Source organism: Schistocerca gregaria, chromosome 8, assembly GCF_023897955.1.
Source record: "Schistocerca gregaria isolate iqSchGreg1 chromosome 8, iqSchGreg1.2, whole genome shotgun sequence".
NCBI lineage: Eukaryota > Metazoa > Arthropoda > Insecta > Orthoptera > Acrididae > Schistocerca > Schistocerca gregaria.
In genome coordinates, this window is record NC_064927.1 from 232,447,895 (window position 1) to 232,474,225 (window position 26,331).

At 43.9% G+C, this 26,331-nt stretch overlaps 1 protein-coding gene across 1 annotated transcript; it reads right to left on the reverse strand.

Annotated features, from left to right (window-relative positions):
• Positions 1 to 12,020: 12,020 nt before the first annotated feature.
• LOC126284595 (trypsin alpha-3-like) lies at positions 12,021 to 21,326 on the reverse strand. Its single transcript, XM_049983639.1, has 2 exons — positions 20,862 to 21,326; positions 12,021 to 13,527 (listed from the first exon to the last, which is right to left on the reverse strand). Exons 1-2 carry the CDS (start codon positions 21,225 to 21,227, stop codon positions 13,129 to 13,131), a joined length of 765 nt encoding a protein of 254 aa, XP_049839596.1. The 5' UTR covers positions 21,228 to 21,326; the 3' UTR covers positions 12,021 to 13,128.
• Between the last annotated feature and the right edge of the window lie 5,005 nt (positions 21,327 to 26,331).

Below are 26,331 nucleotides of genomic sequence, written 5' to 3' on the forward strand. Positions count from 1 at the left end.
ACCGTTTTTCGTCGCTGCCGGTACTTAAGTACACGTTTCCCGGACGAGATCTATTGCAGTCTCTCTGTCCCACAAAAACTCAAGGCCCAGTAACACCGGTACTGAAAAGTTTTCCATTAATAGGAACGTGCATATATAAGCTATCACTTCCAAACGAAGTCTCAACCTGTGTCTCGTAATTATAATTTGTGCCTTCTTTTCCAACGCTCCTATTACTTAGCAATTCATAACAGGAAAAATCGGCAGTCTTTTTATTTGCATTGCCTTTCTGAATAATTGTACATTCATCACCGATACATTCGCACCTGTATCGAGGAGGATAATGGTTGTTACACCATTGATGGTTCCATTGACACTTGCCTAAATACTTTCCTTTTCTTCCCTATCAGCAACGGCAGATTCTTGACAGAGTTCATCTTCGATTTTCTTACCATCCTGTTAGCGAATCATATTGACGTTCTCTTGCATAGACCTATTGCCTTCATTCTTTGCCTCAGTCTCCTGGCGAGAGCCTACAAGGACAGAGATTAGTTTGTTGACTTTGGTATATTCTGTTTCGGCTCCGAGGATACCTCCATTATTTTCACATTTTGTGATTATACAGTCGGAGGTGGTCTACCTGGGTCCCACCATTGTGGATACTGGATATTCGACATAGTTATAGCCCGTACGCAATTTACTGACTGACCTGGACTCATAAGATTTTGTTGCGGCTGCCAATGACTTTCCCTGGTTGTTTCCAATATTTATTATCACCATGCGTGTTTTTTAGTTTATCCTTTACGGACTGTCCGATTTATTTTCAGTTCGTCTTTTACATTTATAATAATTATTATTGTTTTTGGCATTTACGCAGCTATATTGCCTTTGATTACCATTCAGATGCTGGCAGTCATTGGTCTCCTGGTAATTTTATTATTATTATTATTATTATTATTATTATTATTATTATTATTATTATTATTACAGATATAATTAGGTTTTTGGTTGTAAAGATTTTTACTATTACAATACTCCCTATTGCCATGAGTTTTATTATTGTTTTTCTTCGGACTGCCTTCGGCCCTATTTCCTTTGCTTCCGTTCCAGGAACCTTTTCCGTCAGAACAGTTGGCACTACGTACTGCGTCAAAATGCTTTCTGACTTCTTCTTGGACTATGTCTAATGAATCTATCACAGATAAAAATTCCTTAAGATCAGTATCCATGACGCTAAACAGTTTCTGTCTACTATCTATTGACAATCTAGCCTCCAGTAGTCGTAACAGGTTCCGTGTGGTTACTGGTTCATCCCAGAGCCTGTCTTCGGGTTATTTATTTCCGCGTTATATACAATCTTCCTTAGTCGTTCTTGAATCGAAGCTGACCAGAACTGGTCGAGAAACGCATTTTCAGATTCGTTAATTGTTTTCCACGTTCCTGCTACGTTCAATACCCAGAGCAACGCGTCACCGGAAATGTATGAAACAACAAACTGGATTTTCTGTTGCTCCGTCAAAGCCTTTGGAAGAACATTTGTAAATTTTCTAATGAGAACTACCTTTTTATTCTCTTCGTTGAATACGTCGAATTGGCGGTTCTTAACTAAGCTCTCTTCATATATTGAGGTACTTAAGTCCGTAGAGTAGTTTTCATTAGCACGTAGTTTACTGACATTATTGCAAGTACATTCTGCTTCATTATTCCGGTTTCTTGATGATTGAAATTGCTGAGGTAATACCGTTTGATTACCGAAACATGGTCTGTTATGCGCTGCAGTAGAGGTTGTCGGCAAATTTTCGTTGTTCTTTTGCCTGTTAGTACCAGCGTACTCGTTGCTGTGTGCTGACATTATTTGATGATTGTGATTTTCATGTTCAAAGCCTTGGCTACTTCCATTTGCATTTGTTTCTGTACTCCTGTGGGGATATCATTCTGTATTGACTCTACAGTAGTAGTCCAAGCTTTGAACTGAGTTTCTAACATATCTACTCCGGTTTCAAGATTATTCGCTTGAGTTGGTATGTTTGCTAACGGTTTCATTGCATTAATATCTATCGCGATCTACTAACTCCTGACTAATTATCTTGACAGCTTCCTTGTCTCCCCCTATAAAGATATTTTTTATTTGTTTCATTAATTTTGTCTCACACTCCTGTTCCCTCTGCTAGCGTTGCTGTTCTTCTATATCCTCTGTAAGTAGGCTGTTTAGGTTTTCTTATTGGTAACGCCACATAGCGCTCTGTATGCAAAATCACTGGCTGTGCTGTGGGCAGTCTGTGGCTAGTTTGCATTGTCGTCTGCCTTTGTAGTGTTGGGCAGATGGATGTTAACAGCGCGTAGCGTTGCGCAGTTGGAGGTGAGCCCCCAGCGGTGGTGAATGTGGGAGAGAGATGGCGGAGTTTTGAAATTAGTAAGACTGGATGTCATGAATTGCTATATACATTATGACTTTTGAACACTATTGAGGTAAATACATGGTTTGTTCTCCATCAAAATCTTTTGTAGTGTTTTGTAAGCCACCTCCTTTGTTGATGGACTGCATTTTCTAAGGACTCTCCTAATGAACCTCAACCTGGTACCCGCCCTTCCAACAATTAATTTTATATGGTCACTCCATTTCAGATCATTCCGTATGCATACTCCCAGATATTTAACAGAAGTAACTGCTACCAGTGTATGTTCCGCAATCACATAATCATACAATAAAGGATCCCCCTTTCTATGTATTCGCAATACATTACATTTGTCTATGTTAAAGGTTAGTTGCCACTCCCTGCACCAAGTGCCTATCCGCTGAAAATCTTCCTGCATTTCGCTGCAATTTTCTAATGCTGCAACTTCTCTGTAAACTACAGCATCATCCGCGAAAGGCCGCATAGAACTTCCGAAAATATCTACTAGGTCATTTACAAATATTGTGAAAAGCAATGGTCCCATAACACTCCTCTGTGGCACACCAGAGGTTAGTTTAACGCCTGTAGACGTCTCTCCTTCGATAACAACATGCTGTGTTCCGTTTGCTAAAAACTCTTCAATCCAGCCACACAGCTGGTCTGATATTCCGTAGGCTCTTACTTTGTTTATTAGGCTACAGTGCGAAACTGTATCGAACCCCTTCCGGAAGTCAAGGAAAATGGCATCTACCTGGGAGCCCTTTTCTAATATTTTCTGGGCCTCATGAACAAATAAAGCGAGTTGTGTCTCACACGATCGCTGTTTCCGGAATCCATCTTGATTCCTACAGAGTAGATTCTGGGTTTCCAAAAGCGACATGATACTCGAGCAAAAAACATGTTTTAAAATTCTGCAACAGATCGACGTCAGAGATATAGGTCTCAGTTTCGAAACGCTAAAGATGACAGCACAGTACAGTATCACATCATCTACCTGTCACTGATACTACATGTAAAATGAGCGCCCAGACGCCGCACATTGGCAACCAGTGACTGTAATAATGTCCATATTAATGATTGCATGACCGCCACAACAGAATATGTTGTCCTCATAACAACAGATGCTCAAAGCGATCTCCCTCCACGTCCAAACATTGCGCAACTCGCTAGAACATACAGCTCTGGTACCTTCACATCAAAGGTGAATCCGCAGTAACAAGAGCAGCATGAACACTAGCAACCAATTCTTCCACATTCGTCGGCAGAGTAGAGTACATGTGCTCCTTCAGGTGTCCCCATAGGAAAAAATGTAGGGCCTTAGGCCAGATGAAAGCAATGGTCATACAACTGGACCTCCACATGCAATCCATTTCCATGGAAATGTTCTGTCCAGATACTGTCGCACATTAATTCCAGAGCGTGGAGGTGCACCATCATGTTGGAACTATATCCTCCACCGAACAAGTAGTGGAAAATCCTCCAGTGCGTCAGTCAGATAGTTTGAGAGGAATGTATGATACCTTTGTGCAGTTAGCTGGTCAGGCAACATGTAGGGGCCCAACCACCTGTCGACCAATACTCCGGCCCAGACGTTGAGACCAAAGCGATCTTGATATCCACAGTCGTGGGTGGTTTGTGGGTTAACCTCACACCAATGGTGGCGTTTTGCATATTGAAGACATGCTCATGAAGGAATGCTGGTTCATCCAATCATATTGCGGTGTTCACAAAGTCATCGTTGGCTTCCTGTTGTGTTGGAACTACTCACAGAATTGCATCCGCTGATGGCGATGTTCAGGATGCAGGTGTTCGATGAAAGCATAATGATAGGGATGCAGCCCATACTCGTGCAGCATGTTAATGACCGTGCTTTGCAAGACACGCAGCTACCTTGCTATGCTATGTGTACTTCGTTGAGGTTCTTGGTGTATGACCGCCAGAACAGCTTTCTCAGTAGTTAGAGATCAGTGAGTCCGTGGACGACCTCTGTCACGCGATGGTGGTAGTACTCGCGAAGTTACAACTCCAGATGACAAAACACTTTTTTATCTTGATGGCATAAATGAGGATATGCAGCAGCACATCATGAGTGGCAACACCAACCCGGTTATCAGATGCACCAAGGACCAGAAGCATATCCACATATACATCGTTTGTGTATGCCATATGTCTGCCACACTGACTTAAAAGTTTACAATGAAAAAACTCGATATATGTACGCATGTACGATGGAGCCCTTCATGGGCGCGTTACTCCACTGATTGTGAAATGTTCGGTTTCGCATTAAACTCTTTCCTTAAGGGCAATAGATGTGGTGTTTCCACAATCTTATTGATAGAATAGTAATAACAATAATAAGAGTAAGTATAATGTATTGAGATACTTACTAAACAGCATGCGGTTACCAGACTAAATGTTGAAAGGCATAATTAGTGGGACCATGGTGATAGTATAAACAAATAGTAGCCGAGTTTGGACATTATTAACAAAGCACGGTGCTAGTCCCACTGGTAACGTAAGGCCCTAACGAATTGTAATGGACATGAATAACTCAAGATAGTTGGTACTAATCCATGAGACCATTGGAGGAGGGTACAAAGTAAAAATGTTTCGCATCTAGTAGATGAAGTGGTGCGAATAAATTCACGGCCGTGATGTGGAAAGGGCTTCTTCCAAAGCTGACCAGACTTCCGTTATTACAAGTGGGTAGTGTGTAAGTGTAAATGTTTTCTAGAGGATCTGGTGCAATCGCTGTTGACGATGAAGATATCTGGTGCAATCGCTGTTGACGATGAAGATGACAGATACCGTACCACCTGGGCTTCTTTTACCAATTAAAAAAAGTATGCCTCAACCCAGCATCGAACTGTCGACCTCTTGCATGCTAACGCAAAACCCTACCCACTGCGCCAACTGTACAGCGTCGGTAATGCGTGCTGACAGAGGTAGTCAAGGTAAATGTGGTTACAGTGTTGCCAGATTGTCAATCCTTAACGTCCTTTTACTGCTGGATGTACTCCCCAGATGAAATTTTGGGAGAGACATTTTTTTATTGCTGGCATATGAGGAGTCGTGCACGAATTTCGTTTCACCCTGCATAACCACCAAACAAGCTAAATGTACAATAAGTAATCTCAGAGATGACTGGGTGTTGTTTCGTCTTCATTATCATCATTCATCTCCATTACGGTCCGAGGAAGGCAATGGCAAAGGACGTCCATTAGGACCTTCCTCTGTCAATAAGCATGGGACTTCATTTTAGTAACTGTATAAACATATCTGTATAAATATTCAATTTAAAACTGCTTCCACAGTATTTCACTAAGATGAAACAATCACTTATCACCTCAGGCATTGCTTTACTGCTAACAAATAATATTTATAATCTTTTTTGTACCGTTACTATATGCATTAAGCCCACCCGGCTGGCCGTGCGGTCCAACACATGGCTTTCCGGGTGGGAAGGAGCGCCTGGTCCCCGGCACGAATCCGCCCGGTCAATTTGTGTGCAGATCTGGTGAACCGGCCAGCCTGTGGATGGTGTTTAGGCACTTTTCCATCTGCCTCTCGGCGGATGCGGGCTGGTTCCCTTTATTCCGCCCCAGTTACACTATGTCGGCGATTGCTGCGCAAACTAGTTCTCCACGGACGCGTACACCACCATTACCCTACCGCGTAAACATAGGAGTTACACTGGTCTGGTGTGAGACGTTCCCTGGGGGGTCCACCGGGGGCCGAACCACACAATAACCCTGTGTTCTGTGTGTGGCGGCAGAGAGGTGAAGTGGACTGCGGTAGTCGCCGTGGGGTTGTGGACCACTGCGGCTGCGGCGGGGACGGAGCCTCTCCGTCGTTTCTAGGTCCCCAGTTAACATACAATATGCATTAACATTTAAAAATATTTCTCAGTGTTAATCTCTTGTTATTCAGCATATGCCAATAAAACGCGCTGTAGATCAGTAGCGCTAATGGATGCGGTCCTCTGTAACTGATCAGAAAAACTTAATCTAAATATAGGAAGAGAATCATAGTGAAACAAAAGTACAAACTAAGTTATTTCATTTTAGTGACAAAGGCTCTCTATTTTTCAAATATTACTTAACAACATAGTATAATTTGTTACAGACCCCTGTGTTACGTTACATCAATCACATCCAATCAATACTTACCTTGTCAGCGTTCTCTCCGCTGCAAATGCGAGTACGACGGGTAATAATGGAGATATTGACCCACAGTGTTGAATTTTGAACAATAATCACACACCGAATGAATCCAGAATGAAGACAAATGCCAATGCAGTTCTTTAACATGTAAAACTCAGGTGAAAGTGTGACACTCAATGTGAAATCAACAGTAAGAAAACGAGTACACGCACGTGGGCCAGTAGCAATTAGCATGTTGACCGTAAGCGACGCGTGCTTAGCCGTCAAACCTAATGCTGCGCAAGCGCAAAACCCGGCGGCGAGGTCGAAGCAAACTGAACATTATTGTCAGCACGCTAAATTCAAATATGTAAAGAGCTATCATATTATGTATATAATCTTTCAGTTTCATGTAGAACATGCGATAAGCTGACATATCCATACTAGAAGGAAGCTGACAAATAAAGGGCATGACCCCTATCGGCAAATGTAAATATAAATGTGTACATGCAAAAACACTGTACGCCTCCATACCATCTCAGCGTACAGTGTGGGAGCAATGAAACACCCCACGGATTTTGTATAGTTAAAATTTGCTATAAAAAATTGAAACAGTGATCGACCATAAGCCACGGCAAAGACATTAATTATGAGTGCGCGATAAGGCTCCGACAAATGAACAAACAACATAATTCAATTTTCCGTGTGCTTGACTTTGCTTCTCGTACATAGAGGGATTGTTAAAACGTACTGATCGAACAATGACGTGCTCCGAGTGTTATGTATTAGATGTGATTCTGAATAAGACAAGACTTGAGGACAGTACTAAGAATTTTTATTGAGGTGAAGTGGAGCCAAACAGGGAGGTTTTTCTTTATTTTTTGAGACGCACTCGTGTCCTTGGCTTCCTGCATCTAGAATTGAAATGTAAGAGAGGAAGTCCAAATAGCACAATTTCGTACACGCAGAACATTTACTAATAATGCAATTGTACTATTCTTTAATTATATTATTTACTGTAATACACTAGATAGGTCAGCTAAAGAAGAGGATACTAGAGCAAGCAAAGACGAAAAGAGCGATATATTTAACTCTGGTGTCCTGTACCTCAGTTGAACTATGAATGTAGTGTACCGTACTTCTGTTGACCTATATACACTCCTGGAAATGGAAAAAAAGAACACATTGACACCGGTGTGTCAGACCCACCATACTTGCTCCGGACACTGCGAGAGGGCTGTACAAGCAATGATCACACGCACGGCACAGCGGACACTCCAGGAACCGCGGTGTTGGCCGTCGAATGGCGCTAGCTGCGCAGCATTTGTGCACCGCCGCCGTCAGTGTCAGCCAGTTTGCCATGGCATACGGAGTTCCATCGCAGTCTTTAACACTGGTAGCATGCCGCGACAGCGTGGACGTGAACCGTATGTGGAGTTGACGGACTTTGAGTGAGGGCGTATAGTGGGCATGCGGGAGGCCGGGTGGACGTACTGCCGAATTGCTCAACACTTGGGACGTGAGGTCTCCACAGTACATCGATGTTGTCGCCAGTGGTCGGCGGAAGGTGCACGTGCCCGTCGACCTGGGACCGGACCGCAGCGACGCACGGTTACACGCCAAGACCGTAGGATCCTACGCAGTGCCGTAGGGGACCGCACCGCCACTTCCCAGCAAATTAGGGACACTGCTGCTCCTGGGGTGTCGGCGAGGACCACTCGCAACCGTCTCCATGAAGCTGGGCTACGGACCTGCACACCGTTAGGCCGTCTTCCGCTCACGCCCCAACACAGTGCAGCCCGCCTCCAGTGGTGTCGCGACAGGCGTGAATGGAGGGACGAATGGAGACGTGTCGTCTTCAGCGATGAGAGTCGCTTCTGCCTTGGTGCCAATGATGGTCGTATGCGTGTTTGGCGCCGTGCAGGTGAGCGCCACAATCAGGACTGCATACGACCGAGGAACACAGGGCCAACACCCGGCATCATGGTGTGGGGAGCGATCTCCTACACTGGCCGTGGTGATCTTCGAGGGGACACTGAATAGTGCACAGTACATCCAAACCGTCAGCGAACCCATCGTTTTACCATTCCTAGACCGGCAAGGGAACTTGCTGTTCCAACAGGACAATGCACGTCCGCATGTATCCCGTGCCACCCAACGTGCTCTAGAAAGTATAAGTCAACTACCCTGGCCAGCAAGATCTCCGGATCTGTCCCCCATTGAGCATGTTTGGGACTGGATGAAGCGTCGTCTCACGCGGTCTGCACGTCCAGCACGAACGCTGGTCCAACTGAGGCGCCAGGTGGAAATGGCATGGCAAGCCGTTCCACAGGACTACATCCAGCATCTCTACGATCGTTTCCATGGGAGAATAGCAGCCTGCATTGCTGCGAAAGGTGGATATACACTGTACTAGTGCCGACATTGTGCAGGCTCTGTTGCCTGTGTCTATATGCCTCTGGTTCTGTCAGTGTGATCATGTGATGTATCTGACCCCAGGAATGTGTCAATAAAGTTTCCCCTTCCTGGGACAATGAATTCACGGTGTTCTTATTTCAATTTCCAGGAGTGTATGTCAACTGAAGTAAGAGATAAAAAATTTTATGTATGTCACTTTACTTCTCCTTCGTGTAGTTCAGCTGAGGTACAGGATACCAGTGTCGATTTTTTCGTCTGCGCTATAATTGTTATACTGGTCTTCAGATGATCTGTTTAGGTATTTTGGTCTTTTCCCCTTCGCTTGTATTAGTATCAGCTGAAGAACAGGATGCTAGTAGTAGCGGAGGCGAAGAAAGCAACACCAGTGATATTTGTATCTCGTACTTCAGATGACCTGCATAGGCCAGCCGAAGAATAGGACACTAGTGTTAGTGAAGGTTAAAATGTCGGCATACGGTAAATTCGTATCCCGTACTGCAGTTAACCTATACAGATCATCTGAAGTTCAGGAAACAAGTCATGTTTGTCAAAGGAGGTATTCCATGTTAATGTTTCTTCTGTCCCTTTTCTTTCTTCCTTTCATTTTTTTACACTATTTTCCCAATCTTCAATTAAGCCATATAAGTCAACTGAAGAATAGGATACTAAGATTCAAAGGAGCGATATACTTCAAATTCTGTTCGAAATATGAATGAACGTGATATATCTCTACCATTTGTTTTCTCTGTTCTGCAAACCGTTGTTTCTCAACATCCGTCGTTGCTATTAAGTCTGTGCCATATATCATCTATGATAACCTCTGGCATCATTGTTCAAATCCGGCGGGTTGTGTCCCATTTTTTAGTAACTATCAAATATCATGAACATAGAGCAGGGCTACAAGTAATGAATCTAAGAAAGTGAACCTTTGCTTGTAACTTATATAAAAGTAAACACACAGTCACAAATATTCAGAACATTGGACTATTCCACATTGCCAAGAAAGACATGATTAGATATAAAGATTTTGTTGTATTAAATGAAAATGACACACGTAACCAAGCCAAGCACCCAGCAAGTGCTTACTGCACAAAAAGAGAAAAAATTGGGTTATCAAATAAACATTTAATTTCTTACTTACAAGATGCTTTACTTTCCAAATTAAAAATTAACGCACTCTGTTTTTGTTGTTGTCTTTATTATCTCAAGCTTGTAGCCATGTTTCAAGCTGTAGTCTGTCACTGACAAGCTTCTCCATCCCTGCATAATTAATCCAACCTACATCCATTCGAACCTCCTTCCTATAGTCAAGCCTTTGCCCGTGTATGATGTTCACCCCTCCAACTTTACATCAATACCCAAATTAACTAACTCGTAATGCTTTGTCCTGTACACATGCTATGTGTCCAAATTACTCATCTGTCAAAATTGTAAGAGTTATTCAGATTAGCATTTGCCGCATGCTATTCAGGTGAAGTAAGTAATGTTTGCGTGAACCCAATTTAAGGCAATTTCTAACACTATTCAGTGATACTGGCATAACACTGCTCTTAATCTAATGTAATACATCGATAACGTAAGTAACTATTATCACTTTCGATTTCTGCCCAGTCCGTGTTACCATATTGTAATTTCTCGTGTAATACTAAAGCAAACTGGAATAACAATGTACTCTGTTAATATTTCGTTAGGGACTCGTACGAAGAGGAGGAGGAAAAACGCGAGAACCTATAAAAAATATTACAACTCATGTTAAGGTAAGGTATTTAAACGGCACCATCCCTAGATGGCTGTGACAATCAAAATATAAATTATTTGTTGCTGCAGTTTCTTCATGAGGAACGTATTACGGTCACAGGTGGGCACCTAAGGCGGCAAATTCCACAGTAGCAATAGCCGCTGTCAAATTACCTCCCACACTTAGCGTTTTACTGTCTGCTTGCGCCAGTAGAAAAAAGGTAGAGTTCATAGTCTGATTGTGGGCAAGGTCATCAAAAACAACAAGCTCAGTCGATAAATATGGGGTGCATTGTTTCTACAACAACGTTCCCTGTTTTCTTTCAAGGGAATGAAGAGCAACAATGGACGCATAAATCGGGCTGATCGCGTTCGAACTCCGATCCTGCAAAATTTACTTCCTTTATTTTTCCTGCCACAATCTTTACAACTACATTTGAGATAAAAAAGGAAAACAATGGTTTTCCCGATATTTCTCTTACGTTACAGTTAATTTCATTTCCCAATTCTTCTACAATTTTCAGTCACTCTTTACTATAACAATGTTTCAAAATATAACTGAAATTAATAGTAACAGTAGTTTATAACGAACTGACTTCGTCTCCTCGTAGCAAGATGAAAATTTTCGACGTTGAATATTATTGCTACATATCTATTATCTATAGGTTTCTCACTACAGTATTACAGTTGATGATGCATTATACTCTTGTAATTTTTCAAATTTAGTATATTATTCACACTCCTAGGCCGTGCTCAGATAGGTCATCATGACATGCAAACCTGTAACAGGTAGTAACTATACATTTGTTTCACTTCTAGAATATTTAATAATGTCTATACTTTCATGTAACAGATGTTTGTACTTCTATTTTCACTCTGCAATAACTGTAAGATGTTATGGACAATCTCTCCGAAAATTATCATTTATTGGTACCTTTAGAGAATAACTGGCGAAGTTGGTTTGTCGAACTGAAGTAAACTTTTCAGCTTGCTCGTGTGCCGCATTACCTATAATTCCCTTACTGACAGATTTACTCTAAACACGTATTTCATGATTTGTGGATTTTGAGTTTATTCTTTTTTTGCTAACGTTTTGTATTTGATATCTTGTCTCTGTTGAAATTAGCAGTACATTGACTTCAATGCATTTATCTGGAAAATTGGGGGTACATCATGTTTTATTTTCCTGCAATCATATCATCTGTTTTTGACGGAACTTTTTTCATGTTTTCTGATATATTGGTTTTGACGAACACAGAACATCAAAATTATAATGCCATTACATTTTATTTGTTAAATGTCTATAGAGTAATAGGTGAGATAGGACATTAATTGTGTGAAGCTGTGCTCCGACTAACGTATCTTTGATTTATTCTCCGCACTCAGCTTCAGCCTAAAAATGGTAGCAGGTTGTTGGAGAAAGACATTCTTCTTTTCGTTTTCTGCGCCTAGAATCACACATAGTATGACACTGTTTTCATATCTCTAATACCGTTAATAAAATCGCCTTGAACTAGCACACTGGTGATGACTTGACTGTGCCTAGAACGATTTGAGATAGATTTACACCTAGCTTATAAGAGACTGTCGCAGCCAATATTTTGTCATGGGCGCCTATAAACACAAGACGTATACCACGTAAAAACATCGACGCACCAGAAAATAATTACTGCAGACTAATGAAATATTGGGAATACATTTGAGTATGTGACATATTTAGGTGATCAATACTGCAAAGTCACGGGTGAATGTAAGCAAGAGGGAATCCTTTGCAAATGTGAAACGCAGGTACCTTTATAACTGGTTTAAGAGGCAGAATGGTGACTGCAAGCATACAAATGAGCAAGCACTCTATTGTACAAGTGCCGGTTGTCAGTTTGTGGGATGAAGTTACATACCTGTTTCAATTGGTCGATCAATACAGGGATGGCTAATGCTAGTTGAGGGTGTCACTGGAGTTGCCGTCCAGCGATATCCCATATATACTCGTTTGGAGATTTGGTGAGCGACCAGGTCAAGGCTACCTGTCGACACGGTATAGAGCATGTCGGGTTACAACAGTGGTATGTGGGAGGGCTTTATCCTGATGGAAATCACCCTGTGGAATGCTGTTCATGAATGGCAGCAGAACACGTCGATTCACCAGAGTGATGTACAAATGGGCAGTCCTGATGCGTGAGATAACCACAAGAGTGCTCCTGTGTTCATGTGAAATCGCACCACAGTCCTTAGCGAAATTCCCGTTCTGTTTCTTGCATTTGCTTCACCAGTGATAACCAATTATAAAGTTTACGTTCATTAGGTGCTCGTAGTATTCTCTATTGTATCTTTGTCAATAATGAATAAATTACGTTGTGCAGTCATTTATTTGTGAGAGTTCATCTTGTATACAACAGGAACGCTCTTGTCAAAACGTGAGGGGCAAACTGCAGAGAGCAGCTGTGATCCAGAAGGCCTTAGACACCTGCTGCAGAGCGGATCCAGGAGCGCAGGTTTCCGACGTTGGCGTAGACGCCGGGGCTGGCCTCGCAGGGGCTGACCCCCCAGGAGACGATGCCCACCTGCGTGCTGCCGCTGACCAGGGGGCCGCCGGAGTCTCCGCTGCAGACGCTCTGGCCCGCACTGCCGGCGCACACCATTCGGGCCGTCACGGTGTTCACGTTGGCGAAGATGCTCTGGCAGGTGGAGCGCGCCACGATGCTGATGTCCAGCTTCTGCAGGTTGCTCGGGGCCGGGCCGTTTGTGTACGTGGATCCCCAGCCAGTGACGGTCACGGCCAGGCCTCCGGCGGGGTCGTAGCCGTCGGATGGGAGGCTGACGGCCTGGGCGTTCGTACCGAGCAGTGAGCCAGACACCTGAAACAGCAGATGGTTATTTGTGTCTGAATGACAGCGATATAATTCTGAGCATTGTATACGACCTTAATGTAGAATTATCCACTGCATGCTTCTTTCATTCGCTGTTGGAATCATTATGTAGGGACTGTCTAGAAACAACTGAAATGCGAATCTGATCGCTTATGATCTCTGTCTGATTGTAACGATGTAGGTAGTCAGCCTGATATGTTATCTAAGAGATGTATGGATTCTCTAAATTCTTTGTAGTATATCTCAGCCTACGGAATTCCATCGTCTAGTATAGTTTTGCTTCTTCAAACAATTTTCATTTACATTTATATCAGTTAGCGTCTACCAAAATGCTGAGTCCTATGATCCTAGCAGTGTGTGTCTCAGTTCTTCAATTTTGTTTTTCAGTAAGCCATAAATGATATGTTACCGAAATACTGCAGTAGTATTATCAAATAGGTCACAATACAGAAATATTCGTGATTTTAGTAACAAATACGCTGCCACGATACTCTACCACGTAATGTAAATCAATTATTCGCCATGGCTGCTTATAAGGGCACGTGCTAAATCTATTTATTTATTTATTTATTTATGCATTTATTTTACCTGGCAAGATTAGGGCCTTCAGGCCCTCTCTTACACCTAACCAGGCATACTCAGATTCAACAAATTTCAGTTTCCACAGAACATTAAGGACATATAACATGTTACACAGTATTAATGTTAAAGAAAGAAAAATAGAGATTATAAAAGTAGTACAATGATAATTATAAAAATCAAAAAATAATTATAACTATCAATAATAATAATAATAATAATAATAATAATAATAATAATAATGTCTATGTATATGAAAGTAAACATATTTTTCTTCTATGAATGCCAGTCCTATTGCTATTTGGGAATTTTCTCGTTATATTCTTGCAGCTTGTGAGTTATTCTCATCAAGCAGAGACATAAGACGATAGAATGGGGTGAGAGAGGTATAGAAGAGGTAGATAGGTTAGAGGAAGAGAAATAGAATGGCGAAATTTGAAGCTATGATGGAGAGGATAAAGAAAGAGATGAGAGGAGAACTACAATGGTGGCTATACCGTCCCTAATATGTAGGTCTTGAGTTCCCTCATGAATGTTGAGTGGTTCTGGATAAGACGCAGATCACAGGGAAGCGCGTTCCATAGTCGTATGGCTGAGATGGAGAATGACACGGAGAATGATTTTGTGTTATGTATAGGTACAGCCAAGATGCTAGACGTATCCGATCTGGTACTGTGGTTGTGGAATGATGATAGGTGTTTAATATGAGAAGATAAGTATTGGGGGCACCAGTGGCTAAGATATCGATGAAATAAGCACATCGTGTGGAGACCGCTTGCCTTATGTGGGCGTATCCAATCTAGCTGGGAGTATGAAGGACTGATATGATCACACAGCCGTATATTGCATACGTATCTTACGCAAGCATTCATCGCTAGCTCGAGGCATCTCGAATTTTCACTATTTGTGCCGTGTTGAATTACATCACAGTAGTAAAGATTAGGCAAGACGTGTTTGGACTAATTTTTGTTTAACATGGGTTGGAAATATTTTTCTAAATTTTTGAATTGCATGTAGGGAGGAGAGCGATTTCCGGCAAGCTGTGACTTTGTTCTTCCCAGTTTAGGTGTTCATCCAAGATTATTCCAAGGTCTTTTACTGTATTTTGGTCTGGTAGTTGGGTACCATTGAGGAGTATTTGTGGGAATCTTTCGCGAAAGTACCGGCTGATTAACTTTGGATGAGATATAAGTATGACCTGGGAGTTCTTGGTGTTTAATTTCAGACCTAGGTTCTGTGCCCATCGAGAAACAGAGCAAAGATCTCCATTCATACTCGCTACTGCGTCAGCAATGTTCTTGGGGCTTGCACTTAAGTACAGTTGGATGTCGTCGGCATATATATGGTAGTTGCAGGAGAGAATCACTGAAGAAATATCATTAATGTACAGTGAGAAGAGTAATGGACCAAGGATGGAGCCTTGGGGAACTCCAGAGGGCACGATTTTCCATGATGCCTTTTCCGACCCACAAATGACTTGTTGACTTCTGTTTCTGAGGTAGCTGTCGAACCAGGGTATTGCGCTGTTTCAGAAATTCAGCTGCTTAATTTCAATTAGTAATATATCAAAGTCAACTGTATCAAAACCCTTGCTATAGTCAAGCAGTGTTAGGATGGTAGCTTCACGTCTGTCCATAGCATGTTTAATGTCATCAGTTACTTTGATTAAAGCAGCGCCTGTACTATGGTGCTTTCGAAAGCCTGACTAATATTTGACGTGGATGTTATGAGGTTTGAGGTAATCCGTCAGCTGTTCATTGACGATGTATTCTAGGGCTTTAGATATTGCAGGTAGTATGCTGACCGGCCTGTAGTCACCTGGCGACTTAGGGTTGTCAGTCTTGGGTATAGGTTGAATAAAAACTTTGCTTCCACTCAGTAGGATATGTACAACTGACAAGAGACAGGTTGAAGATGTCTGTGATGATGTCTGTGATAACTGAAGTAATAGTGTCTACGATGTTCTTAATCATGCCAATGCTCACTCCATCATTTCCTACTGCCTCTGAAGAGATTCTCATAATTGCCTTGTGTACTGTGCCGGTAGTGACATGTTTTTAGGAAAAACTTGTCTCTCGAGAGATTGATATCTTGGGGCTGGTAATTTGTCACTGTGTAGCAGTTTACAGCTGTTGAGAAGAAATCGTTTAATTCTTCTGCAGTCGCTTGATAAACAGCGTCAGATCTTCGCTTCCCTATACCGAAACTTCGCAGCTTTTCCCACAGTGCAGCAGGTTTTGATATGCCGCATACGACAGAGCGGGCATTCCTCACGCTTTGCTTGGTTCTATTCCGGGGTTTCCTATAAGCTTCGTACGCCTCGGGAGTTGGGTTCCGCTTGAAGGCCCTATGTGCAGCATCACGTTTATTCCTTAAGTGGCGTAATACAGTGGTGAGCCACGGACCGGGAGCTCTCTTTACCTTGACAGTGCGTTGAGGAGCATGTTTATCATACAGTGCAATAATTTGGCGACATAATTCCCGAATTTTTCTGTCTAAAGTCGGTTCATTGCTTATATCATGCCAAGGGATGTCTGAGCAATCCTTTTGAAGAGCGTCATGGTTAACACTTTTTAGGTTTCTGTAGGCTACCAGGTGAGATTTTTCTTTGTAGTATGCACTGAGTAATGTAAGAATATCACGTCACGAGCAGAGAGTCCCGGAGCGGATGCCTGATTGGCGCGAATTATTTTGTCTGGTCACTTTGTTGGTATTATGTCTATGAGTGTATGGCTGTGGGGCGTGTGATGAGTTGGGTCCAGCGGTGTTAAATTCATATCATTGGAGTGGAACAGTCTCCTTAGTTTTTCTGCAGAGGGAGATTTTAACTGTAAGTCGATGTTTGTGTCACCCATAATGATTATGTGTTCATACAGTGCTACGAGCGAAGACAGGGCAAACTGAAAGGAGGACATAGCACCGACGTTTGGAGATTTATAGATTAATCCAATTAGCAGTTTCTGATTTGATGTATTTATTTCGAAAAACAAGAACACTGCTTCTCCTTCGCTCTTTGCATGCGATGTGCATAGTGATGCGACTCTCTTCACAGGATTACTTATTCTCTTTTAGTCAATTGAAGATAACCTATTGTATGTGACTTGCTACTCTCTACTGAAAGTAGAGTTTCTGTCTATGGCCTGTAACATTTCCCTTAAATAATCCAAAGGCAACAGTTTTCTGTAGACAGCACCATAGCCATCCGATACTCTTGGAAGTGCTACACATGCTATGCAATAAATTACATACATTTAGAAACTTAGCTATTCTATCACGCTTTCTTCGTGTCTATCTGAATTTGGTTAGCTATATGTTTACCTACTGGTTTCTGGGACATGACAGTCAATTGCACATGTGATGCATACTTGTACAATCCGAATCGTACATTGGGTTAATATGTGTAGTTTATCAGTTGTTAAAATTTTCTGGTCTCATTATTTCTGTATTTTCTTTACACCTTTTATCCTTTATTACGTATGTCACCTTATCACAGACGCACACAAAACTGATGATCCACGACTGCCAAGTAGGTCGCTACCCAAACCTACATAGCTTCTCAAAGACGACATTGCGAAGCATTTTAAATCCTTTTGTAAGGACCCCGTTTATATGTTTGTGAGTTGGCAGCGCTATAGACTGCATTAATATCGCTGACAGCGCACTGCGCTCTCGTCAACAGATTCTGTGATTGGACGGACTAGCAGTTAGCGAGCGGATAGAGAAGTATTTGGACATGATTTTCTTAGTGGAGACTCAGTGTTGGTATGACATGCATTGTATAATGTTGATGGATGTAGTTGATAATGTTTGGGTTGTGGAATCATTGAGAACTACATAATCTTTGGAACTAGATGTCACATGAATAAGTTAAAACCTTCTAAATACACTCCTGGAAATTGAAATAAGAACACCGTGAATTCATTGTCCCAGGAAGGGGAAACTTTATTTACACATTCCTGGGGTCAGATACATCACTTGATCACACTGACAGAACCACAGGCACATAGACACAGGCAACAGAGCATGCACAATGTCGGCACTAGTACAGTGTATATCCACCTTTCGCAGCAATGCAGGCTGCTATTCTCCCATGAAGACGATCGTAGAGATGCTGGATGTAGTCCTGTGGAACGGCTTGCCATGCCATTTCCACCTGGCGCCTCAGTTGGACCAGCGTTCGTGCTGGACGTGCACACCGCGTGAGACGACGCTTCATCCAGTCGCAAACATGCTCAATGGGGGACAGATCCGGAGATCTTGCTGGCCAGGGTAGTTGACTTACACCTTCTAGAGCACGTTGGGTGGCACGGGATACATGCGGACGTGCATTGTCCTGTTGGAACAGCAACTTCCCTTGCCGGTCTAGGAATGGTAGAACGATGGGTTCGATGACGGTTTGGATGTACCGTGCACTATTCAGTGTCCCCTCGACGATCACCACGGCCAGTGTAGGAGATCGCTCCCCACACCATGATGCCGGGTGTTGGCCCTGTGTGCCTCGGTCGTATGCAGTCCTGATTGTGGCGCTCACCAGCACGGCGCCAAACACGCATACGACCATCATTGGCACCAAGGCAGAAGCGACTCTCATCGCTGAAGACGACACGTCTCCATTCGTCCCTCCATTCACGCCTGTCGCGACACCACTGGAGGCGGGCTGCACTGTGTTGGGGCGTGAGCGGAAGACGGCTTAACGGTGAGCGGGACCGTAGCCCAGCTTCATGGAGACGGTTGCGAATGGTCCTCGCCGATACCCCAGGAGCAACAGTGTCCCTAATTTGCTGGGAAGTGGCGGTGCGGTCCCCTACGGCACTGCGTAGGATCCTACGGTCTTGGCGTGCATCCGTGCGTCGCTGCGGTCCGGTCCCAGGTCGACGGGCACTTGCACCTTCAGCCGACCACTGGCGACAACATCGATGTACTGTGGAGACCTCACGCCCCACGTGTTGAGCAATTCGGCGGTACGTCCACCCGGCCTCCCGCATGCCCACTATACGCCCTCGCTCAAAGTCCGTCAACTGCACATATGGTTCACGTCCACGCTGTCGCGGCATGCTACCAGTGTTAAAGACTGCGATGGAGCTCCGTATGCCACGGCAAATTGGCTGACACTGACGGCGGCGGTGCACAAATGCTGCGCAGCTAGCGCCATTCGACGGCCAACACCGCGGTTCCTGGTGTGTCCGCTGTGCCGTGCGTGTGATCATTGCTTGTACAGCCCTCTCGCAGTGTCCGGAGCAAGTATGGTGGGTCTGACACACCGGTGTCAATGTGTTCTTTTTTCCATTTACAGGAGTGTACATTGTTTGCTTTTCAAGAAAATTTTTCATATGCCTCCTAGTAGTTAGAATTTGCAAGTAATAAGGTGGCTGTAATTGCTGCTTACTGAAATTACTGTACTTCGTGTTATGAAGATTTTCTGTGAGTGAAGTTACTTATGAAAAAGGATAGGTTATTGTTAGGATTTCTTGAATTCTTTTATGTTAATTATTGGAAGCCATGTTAACACTGTAGAGCAGTCAGACTGCGTTGGGCTTGTATATTGTGTGTAATAAATGAATAGATTAAGTGAAAGGTGGCTGCACTGAGTCACAGCGCCAGAGATTGCGCCCACGAGTATTATTCAGCCGCCTCCACTGGCAGTTGCCGCTGAGAAGTTAGTGAGTGCAATCGTAGTTCTGAGGTAGGCGTGATCTGTGCTTGTTGAGACGTCGATAGAGTACTAGTTGTTCTGTTGGATAAGACACCATATGTTATTCGATTGGGGATTTTGTAATGATCAGAGTGTATTTTTCGTCAATATATATGAAGGTAACGAATTTTTTATTTTTATTTATTTCAAACTTCCTAACTAGCAATGCTTCTTGCTCACAGGATCAGTCAACAAAGCATCTGGCTTGTGTTCATGTATTAGAGTGTAATTCTGGTTTCCGTGTGCACCATAGTAATTCTTTTTTTTTTTTACCTTCATATACATTGACGAAAAATATACACTCTGATCATTACAGCATCCCCAATCGAATAACATATTGTGTCTTACCCAACAGAACAACTAGTACTCTATCGACGTCTCAACAAGCACAGATCACGCCTACCTCACAACTACGACTGCACTCACTAACTTCTCAGCGGCAACTACCAGTGGAGGCAGCTGAATAATACTCTTTGGCGCAATCTCTGGCGCTGTGACTCAGTGGAGCCACCTTTCTTAAGTTAGAGATGTCTTTGTCACGGAAAATGATGTAGGTCAGTGTTTTAAACGATAAAAATAAATAAAGACTTAGTAGCTTCACCTACCAAGTGAAAGACGTAACAATGCATAGCACAGTTATCTGTTATCAACATTCAGTGATATTTCATGCTCGTGCAACTGTGTTACGAATATAATGGAATGGTATTTGATCTGTGTTTCGTAGAGTATTGTTTAATATAGCATAACAAAAATCTTTGGACTTTTTCAAGTGCATGAGCAAGTGCAAAGATTTTTGTTATGCTATATTAAACAATACTGATTGAAATATTGAAGTAAAACTGCTCGCACTTTCCAGCTGACTTAAAATGGGAAGCTATTTGCCTCCAAAACATACTGATAATATTCTAACGTGGCGTTTTGATCATCCTGCGCTTGAAGACGGTCTTACCTTGCACACAGCATACTTTTATGGGACTCCCCCATAACCCGAATGATATAGGAGCTCACGTAAAAACAGGCATAACGCAAAAGGCCTTAGCGAGTTGCTCACCTGAACGACGGCAACGTCGTAGTCGACCGTATCGCTGTCGTACGATGCGTGCATGTAGCCAGAGGAGGCACTCAAGACGGTGCCACCGCTCCCCCTAATCGACGATCCGGCTCTGAAAGTCATCAGCAGGAGGCTCATACCGTCCACACAGTGAGCGGCCGTCAGCGCCCACGTGGAGCTGATGATGGAGGCTCCGCAGATGTGCGAACCGCCATACTGGAAGGACAGCTGCCACGGGTAGTTTGCGATGTTGGCGTTGCTTCCTCCGATGATGCGGCTGTTGCCCCTGCTCCAGAGCCTGGTGCGGGCTGGCAAGGCTACGGCAGAGCCGAGCAGGCACACGAACAAGAGGGCGAGGCGCTGCATTCTGGCGGCGGTGGCTGCAGGCTGCTGGGATCGCACCCTATATATACTGTAACACGTGCACAGTCAGAAATAATTGGCAGTCTACTATCAGCGTTCGGGAATTCTCGCTCATTGAGGTAAAGTTTATAGTGCTGTTTTATCGAGCGAGATAAGTTGCCACATAGGTTTTTCCTGTGGTGTTGCAACAGTCACTTACAAGTGGTTGAGATAATTAGTTCTCATGATTGAATTTCCTCCTTCAATTGCCCGTAATGTACGGAAAATAACTGGCGACTGGTTTCCGTGATGCAAGATTTAAGGATTGATGTTTTGTTCAAAGACGACTGCATAACAATAGAGGATACTTTAGAAAATGCATTTTAATCGTCAACTGTTTTATTTGACCTATATCTGAACTACCGGTTTCGGTCATAGACCATCATCACTTGACGTAAAAGAAAAGAAACCGGTTAAAACATCTAATTTTCTTTTTAAGGTGGTACACAATCAAGATTGTTAGAGTGATATTATTCATCGAAGATTTGAGAAGGAGACCACGTAGCGACTTCCTACGGAATTTACACATAATTTCAGGCTACGAAATCTTTTACTCGCTAACATCGAGTTCAAATGAGTACTAAACTAAGTAGCCACAAAAACAAGGAGCTCTATCGAAACGAATGCATCAACAACCTATCACTAGTGATTTCACAATCTTCGTGATGCCACGTTGCTCTATGTGCTGCTCGAAAACCACTTATCGCTCTTATCGCACTACAAAGTGACATTAAAAATGGAAGCTATTAATGAGCAGACAACTGTACACACGGCTTCACTGTAAGTGAAATGATAAACTGTTTTGTTCTGGAAAAGGATAGACACCAAAAACTAAGTAAAGTATTCGTTTCTGACGGAGATTCGCCCACAGCACTGACCGACATTGCTGTCTAGCTTTCAAGACGCGCAATATAATACATTTTTAGACGGTACCAGTCAGAAGACCTGAACTTTAAATTAAAGGACAAAAGTTTTTGTAGTAGATCGTGACAGTTGTCCGGAAACTGTTTTCCATGGTAACTAACCCCAAAAGATAAATATCGTTTGATTCCCACGTAACAGACTTGAAACGACGTATTATATGTGGTGGATGGCGATTCCAACCCAGCGCCTAATCCGACTGTTACGTAAGCACAGTCAAATTCCAGATACTGAATTTGCAGCAGTAGCGAGATGTTTGGAACTGCAGTGACGAGGCAATTAATAACTTCGGCCTTCCCAGCATTCAAAGCAGGCACCTATCTTCGCTGTTTTCTAGGCAAGGGTGGACATTAGACATAGGTTTCTTTCACGAGAATCGAGAGGTGCGCTTGTTTATACTATAGGTGACGCGACGAAGAGAACGGGTAGGCTGGGAATCGAGCCCCACACATATCGTCGTTGACTGCACACGAAGACACATTAACAACCGAATTATTTTTCACCGGCAGATGGGTGTGTCATGTGTGACCTTGAAACGATGTAACGAAGAGATCTGCGCCTGTTTGGGCGTCGAAACCGTCACATACAGTCATTGGCAATGAATATTTGGATGTTAAAAATCTAAACAGTTAGAAGCGCTCATGGTAAATCCTGAGAGGAGTTATGAAAACTTCTGTGTCGAACCAGAATCCCGACCATGACACGTGGAGAACTTTCAATCTGTGGAACAACGAACTAATAACGAATTGATGGCATTATATCGTCACGAACAGATCAAATCCTGTGAAAACAGAATAGATATATCCAGGATCTCAGGCTGAAATAAAAGATAGAATAAATGCCTTGCGCATCATATGGCAGTGTGTTCAATAACTAAACTAAAAGTCATGGAGCAGAAACGTTACTGATGACAGAGTTTCTACATCGCGTAGCCCAGCGTAACCCGTAATCGGTAGCGAAGGGAGATCACGTTTAGTGTGAATTCGGAATTACAGTGGTGTCATACGTTCTCCATTTGGAATAATAACGGGGAATACAAGATCTCTCAGTGACCATTAAAAACTTTCGCATGAAGTGGGAATTGAACCCTGACCCTACAGACATTAACCTGGTATCAAGCCCCACCCTTATTTTCTGGGAGATCCTGGTCAGCACCAGGCAGGCGGAGGTAAAGAGTACCAGGGATGTATGAGGTACATGATATTGTAAGAGCCTGTTACCCTTGTTTATCAGCTCCAAAATTTGGTGTCTATCTGCTACGAAGAAATGATATCGTCTACGTAAAGCTTTACTCAATTTTCTCATCAGCTTCATGTACAATCCTTCGTTTCTTTTTTTTTTGTGGGGGAGGGGCTTCTCAGTGAGCTTGCAGAATTTCCTGCTGCAGTATGTTGTTCAGGTTTAGTAACGTTCCCGTCAGCAGACGGTGCATCCGATTTCGGAACACTGTTCGGAAGTGGCTGTTATATGGCTTCCTTGGCATGTTGAGTCGGTTGTGGTACGGCCGGAATGATGTCCGCTACTTCAGTGACTTCCGTTGTCAGTATCATTATCAATTTGTGGTGGTGGAGGGTGACAGTCCACTGACAGGTGCCGTGTACGTTATTGGGATAGGGGAGACAGTCGCAGCTGGGTGCACGTCGTTGTATACATTGGACTCGCACGTGATCCTTCGTGCCACATCCCGTGCACGTTCTAGGTTGCTCCTCATACATGACGATAGTTCGGTAGCCACAAACATTAATACAAGATGGGATATGTTTCTCTAGTTCCATTTCAAATTGTATGATGCCATTCAGCACCGGAAACTTAGGTGAGGTCAACCATTTCTCTTGAACATTGCTGAGACTTTCCCATAAGACGAGACTACTGCATTTATTTGCTCTCCCACACTTTCGAATGTTAATTAAAAAATCCTGAATGTTCTTATACCGGAACTGGCATTGGTAACCCTAAATTCACTAACGCTTCCGGCAGAACGTTTTAATCTAAAAGTTCCACAACTACACTCCTGGAAATGGAAAAAAGAACACATTGACACCGGTGTGTCAGTCCCACCATACTTGCTCCGGACACTGCGAGAGGGCTGTACAAGCAATGATCACACGCACGGCACAGCGGACACACCAGGAACCGCGGTGTTGGCCGTCGAATAGCGCTAGCTGCACAGCATTTGTGCACCACCGCCGTCAGTGTCAGGCAGTTTGCCGTGGTATACGGAGCTCCATAGCAGTCTTTAACACTGGTAGCATGCCGCGACAGCGTGGAAGTGAACCGTATGTGCAGTTGACGGACTTTGAGCGAGGGCGTATAGTGGGCATGCGGGAGGCCGGGTGGACGTACCGCCGAATTGCTCAACACATGGGGCGTGAGGTCTCCACAGTACATCGATGTTGTCGCCAGTGGTCGGCGGAAGGTGCACGTTCCTGTCGACCTGGGACCGGATCGCAGCGACGCACGGATGCACGCCAAGACCGTAGGATCCTACGCAGCGCCGTAGGGGACCGCACCGCCACTTCCCAGCAAATTAGGGACACTGTTGCTCCTGGGGTATCGGCGAGGACCATTCGCAACCGTCTCCATGAAGCTGGGTTACGGTCCCACACCGTTAGGCTGTCTTTCGCTCATGCCCCAACATCGTGCAGCCCGCCTCCTGTGGTGTCGCGACAGGCGTGAATGGAGGGACGAATGGAGACGTGTCGTCTTCAGCAATGAGAGTCGCTTCTGCCTTGGTGCTAATGATGGTCGTATGCGTGTATGGCGCCGTGCAGGTGAGCGCCACAATCAGGACTGCATACGACCGAGGCACACAGGGCCAACACCCGGCATCATGGTGTGGGGAGCGATCTCCTACACTGGCCGTACACCTCTGGTGATCGTCGAGGGGACACTGAATAGTGCACGGTACATCCAAACCGTCATCGAACCCATCGTTCTGCCATTCCTAGATCAGCAAGGGAACTTACTGTTACAACAGGACAATGCACGTCCGCATGTATCCCGTGCCACCCAACGTGCTCTAGAAGGTGTAAGTCAACTACCCTGGCCAGCAAGATCTCCGGATCTGTCCCCCATTGAGCATGTTTGGGACTGGATGAAGCGTTGTCTCACGCGGTCTACACGTCCAGCACGAACGCTGGTCCAACTGAGGCGCCAGGTGGAAATGGCCTGGCAAGCCGTTCCACAGGACTACATCCAGCATCTCTATGATCGTCTCCATGGGAGAATAGCAGCCTGCATTGCTGCGACAGGTGGATATACACTGTACTAGTGCCGACATTGTGCATTCTCTGTTGCCTGTGTGTATGTGCCTGTGGTTCTGTCAGTGTGATCATGTGATGTATCTGACCCCAGGAATGTGTCAATAAAGTTTCCCCTTCCTGGGACAATGAATTCACGGTGTTCTTATTTCAATTTCCAGGAGTGTAGATTCGACAATTTTATCACAAATATTGGCGTTTATCATTTTGACGTACGCATCAGTATTCACGGTCGATAAATAGATACTTACGAAATCATCACAACCTGTCTTCACATGTTGATAAAGAAACGATTCAAATTCATGAGTTCCCCTTAATAATGCTTCGATCACAGGTGAGCTTCAAACTATCTGTTCTATTAAGCTGACATACTTGCCTGTTCTATTATTCAAGAATACTTAGAACACCACAGCGGAAAGCTGCAATAAGCGCTCAGACTTAATGCAGGAGAGCGAGACGCCCGCAGTTGGCAGCAGAGATCCGCATGCTAACGCCGCTGGAAGCAGACTAAACCGCAACCTACTCAGCACATATAGCTGCATCATGATTTTGTTGTAGCGCCAATAACAGAAAAAGATCGGGAAAACGTTTCCGTGACGAGTTCGCGGCTGCCTGTCCTGATGAGAACAATTCCTGCTGCACCGGTCTACGGCTACCTGATGCTACTCGCCGTCAGCCCAGGGCCGCGGCTTGAGCACATGATCTATAGTGGTCGATTGCACACTCACACTGTCAAACGTAGGATTGTTTAATATTGTAGTTTCGTCTTCAGCGTGAAGTAATTTCTATGGTCAGTGCGTACACCGAGCTGTAATAATGTTGTAGCCAGTATTGGCTCAAATGGCTCTGAGCACTATGGGAATTACCATCTGCGGTCATCAGCCCCC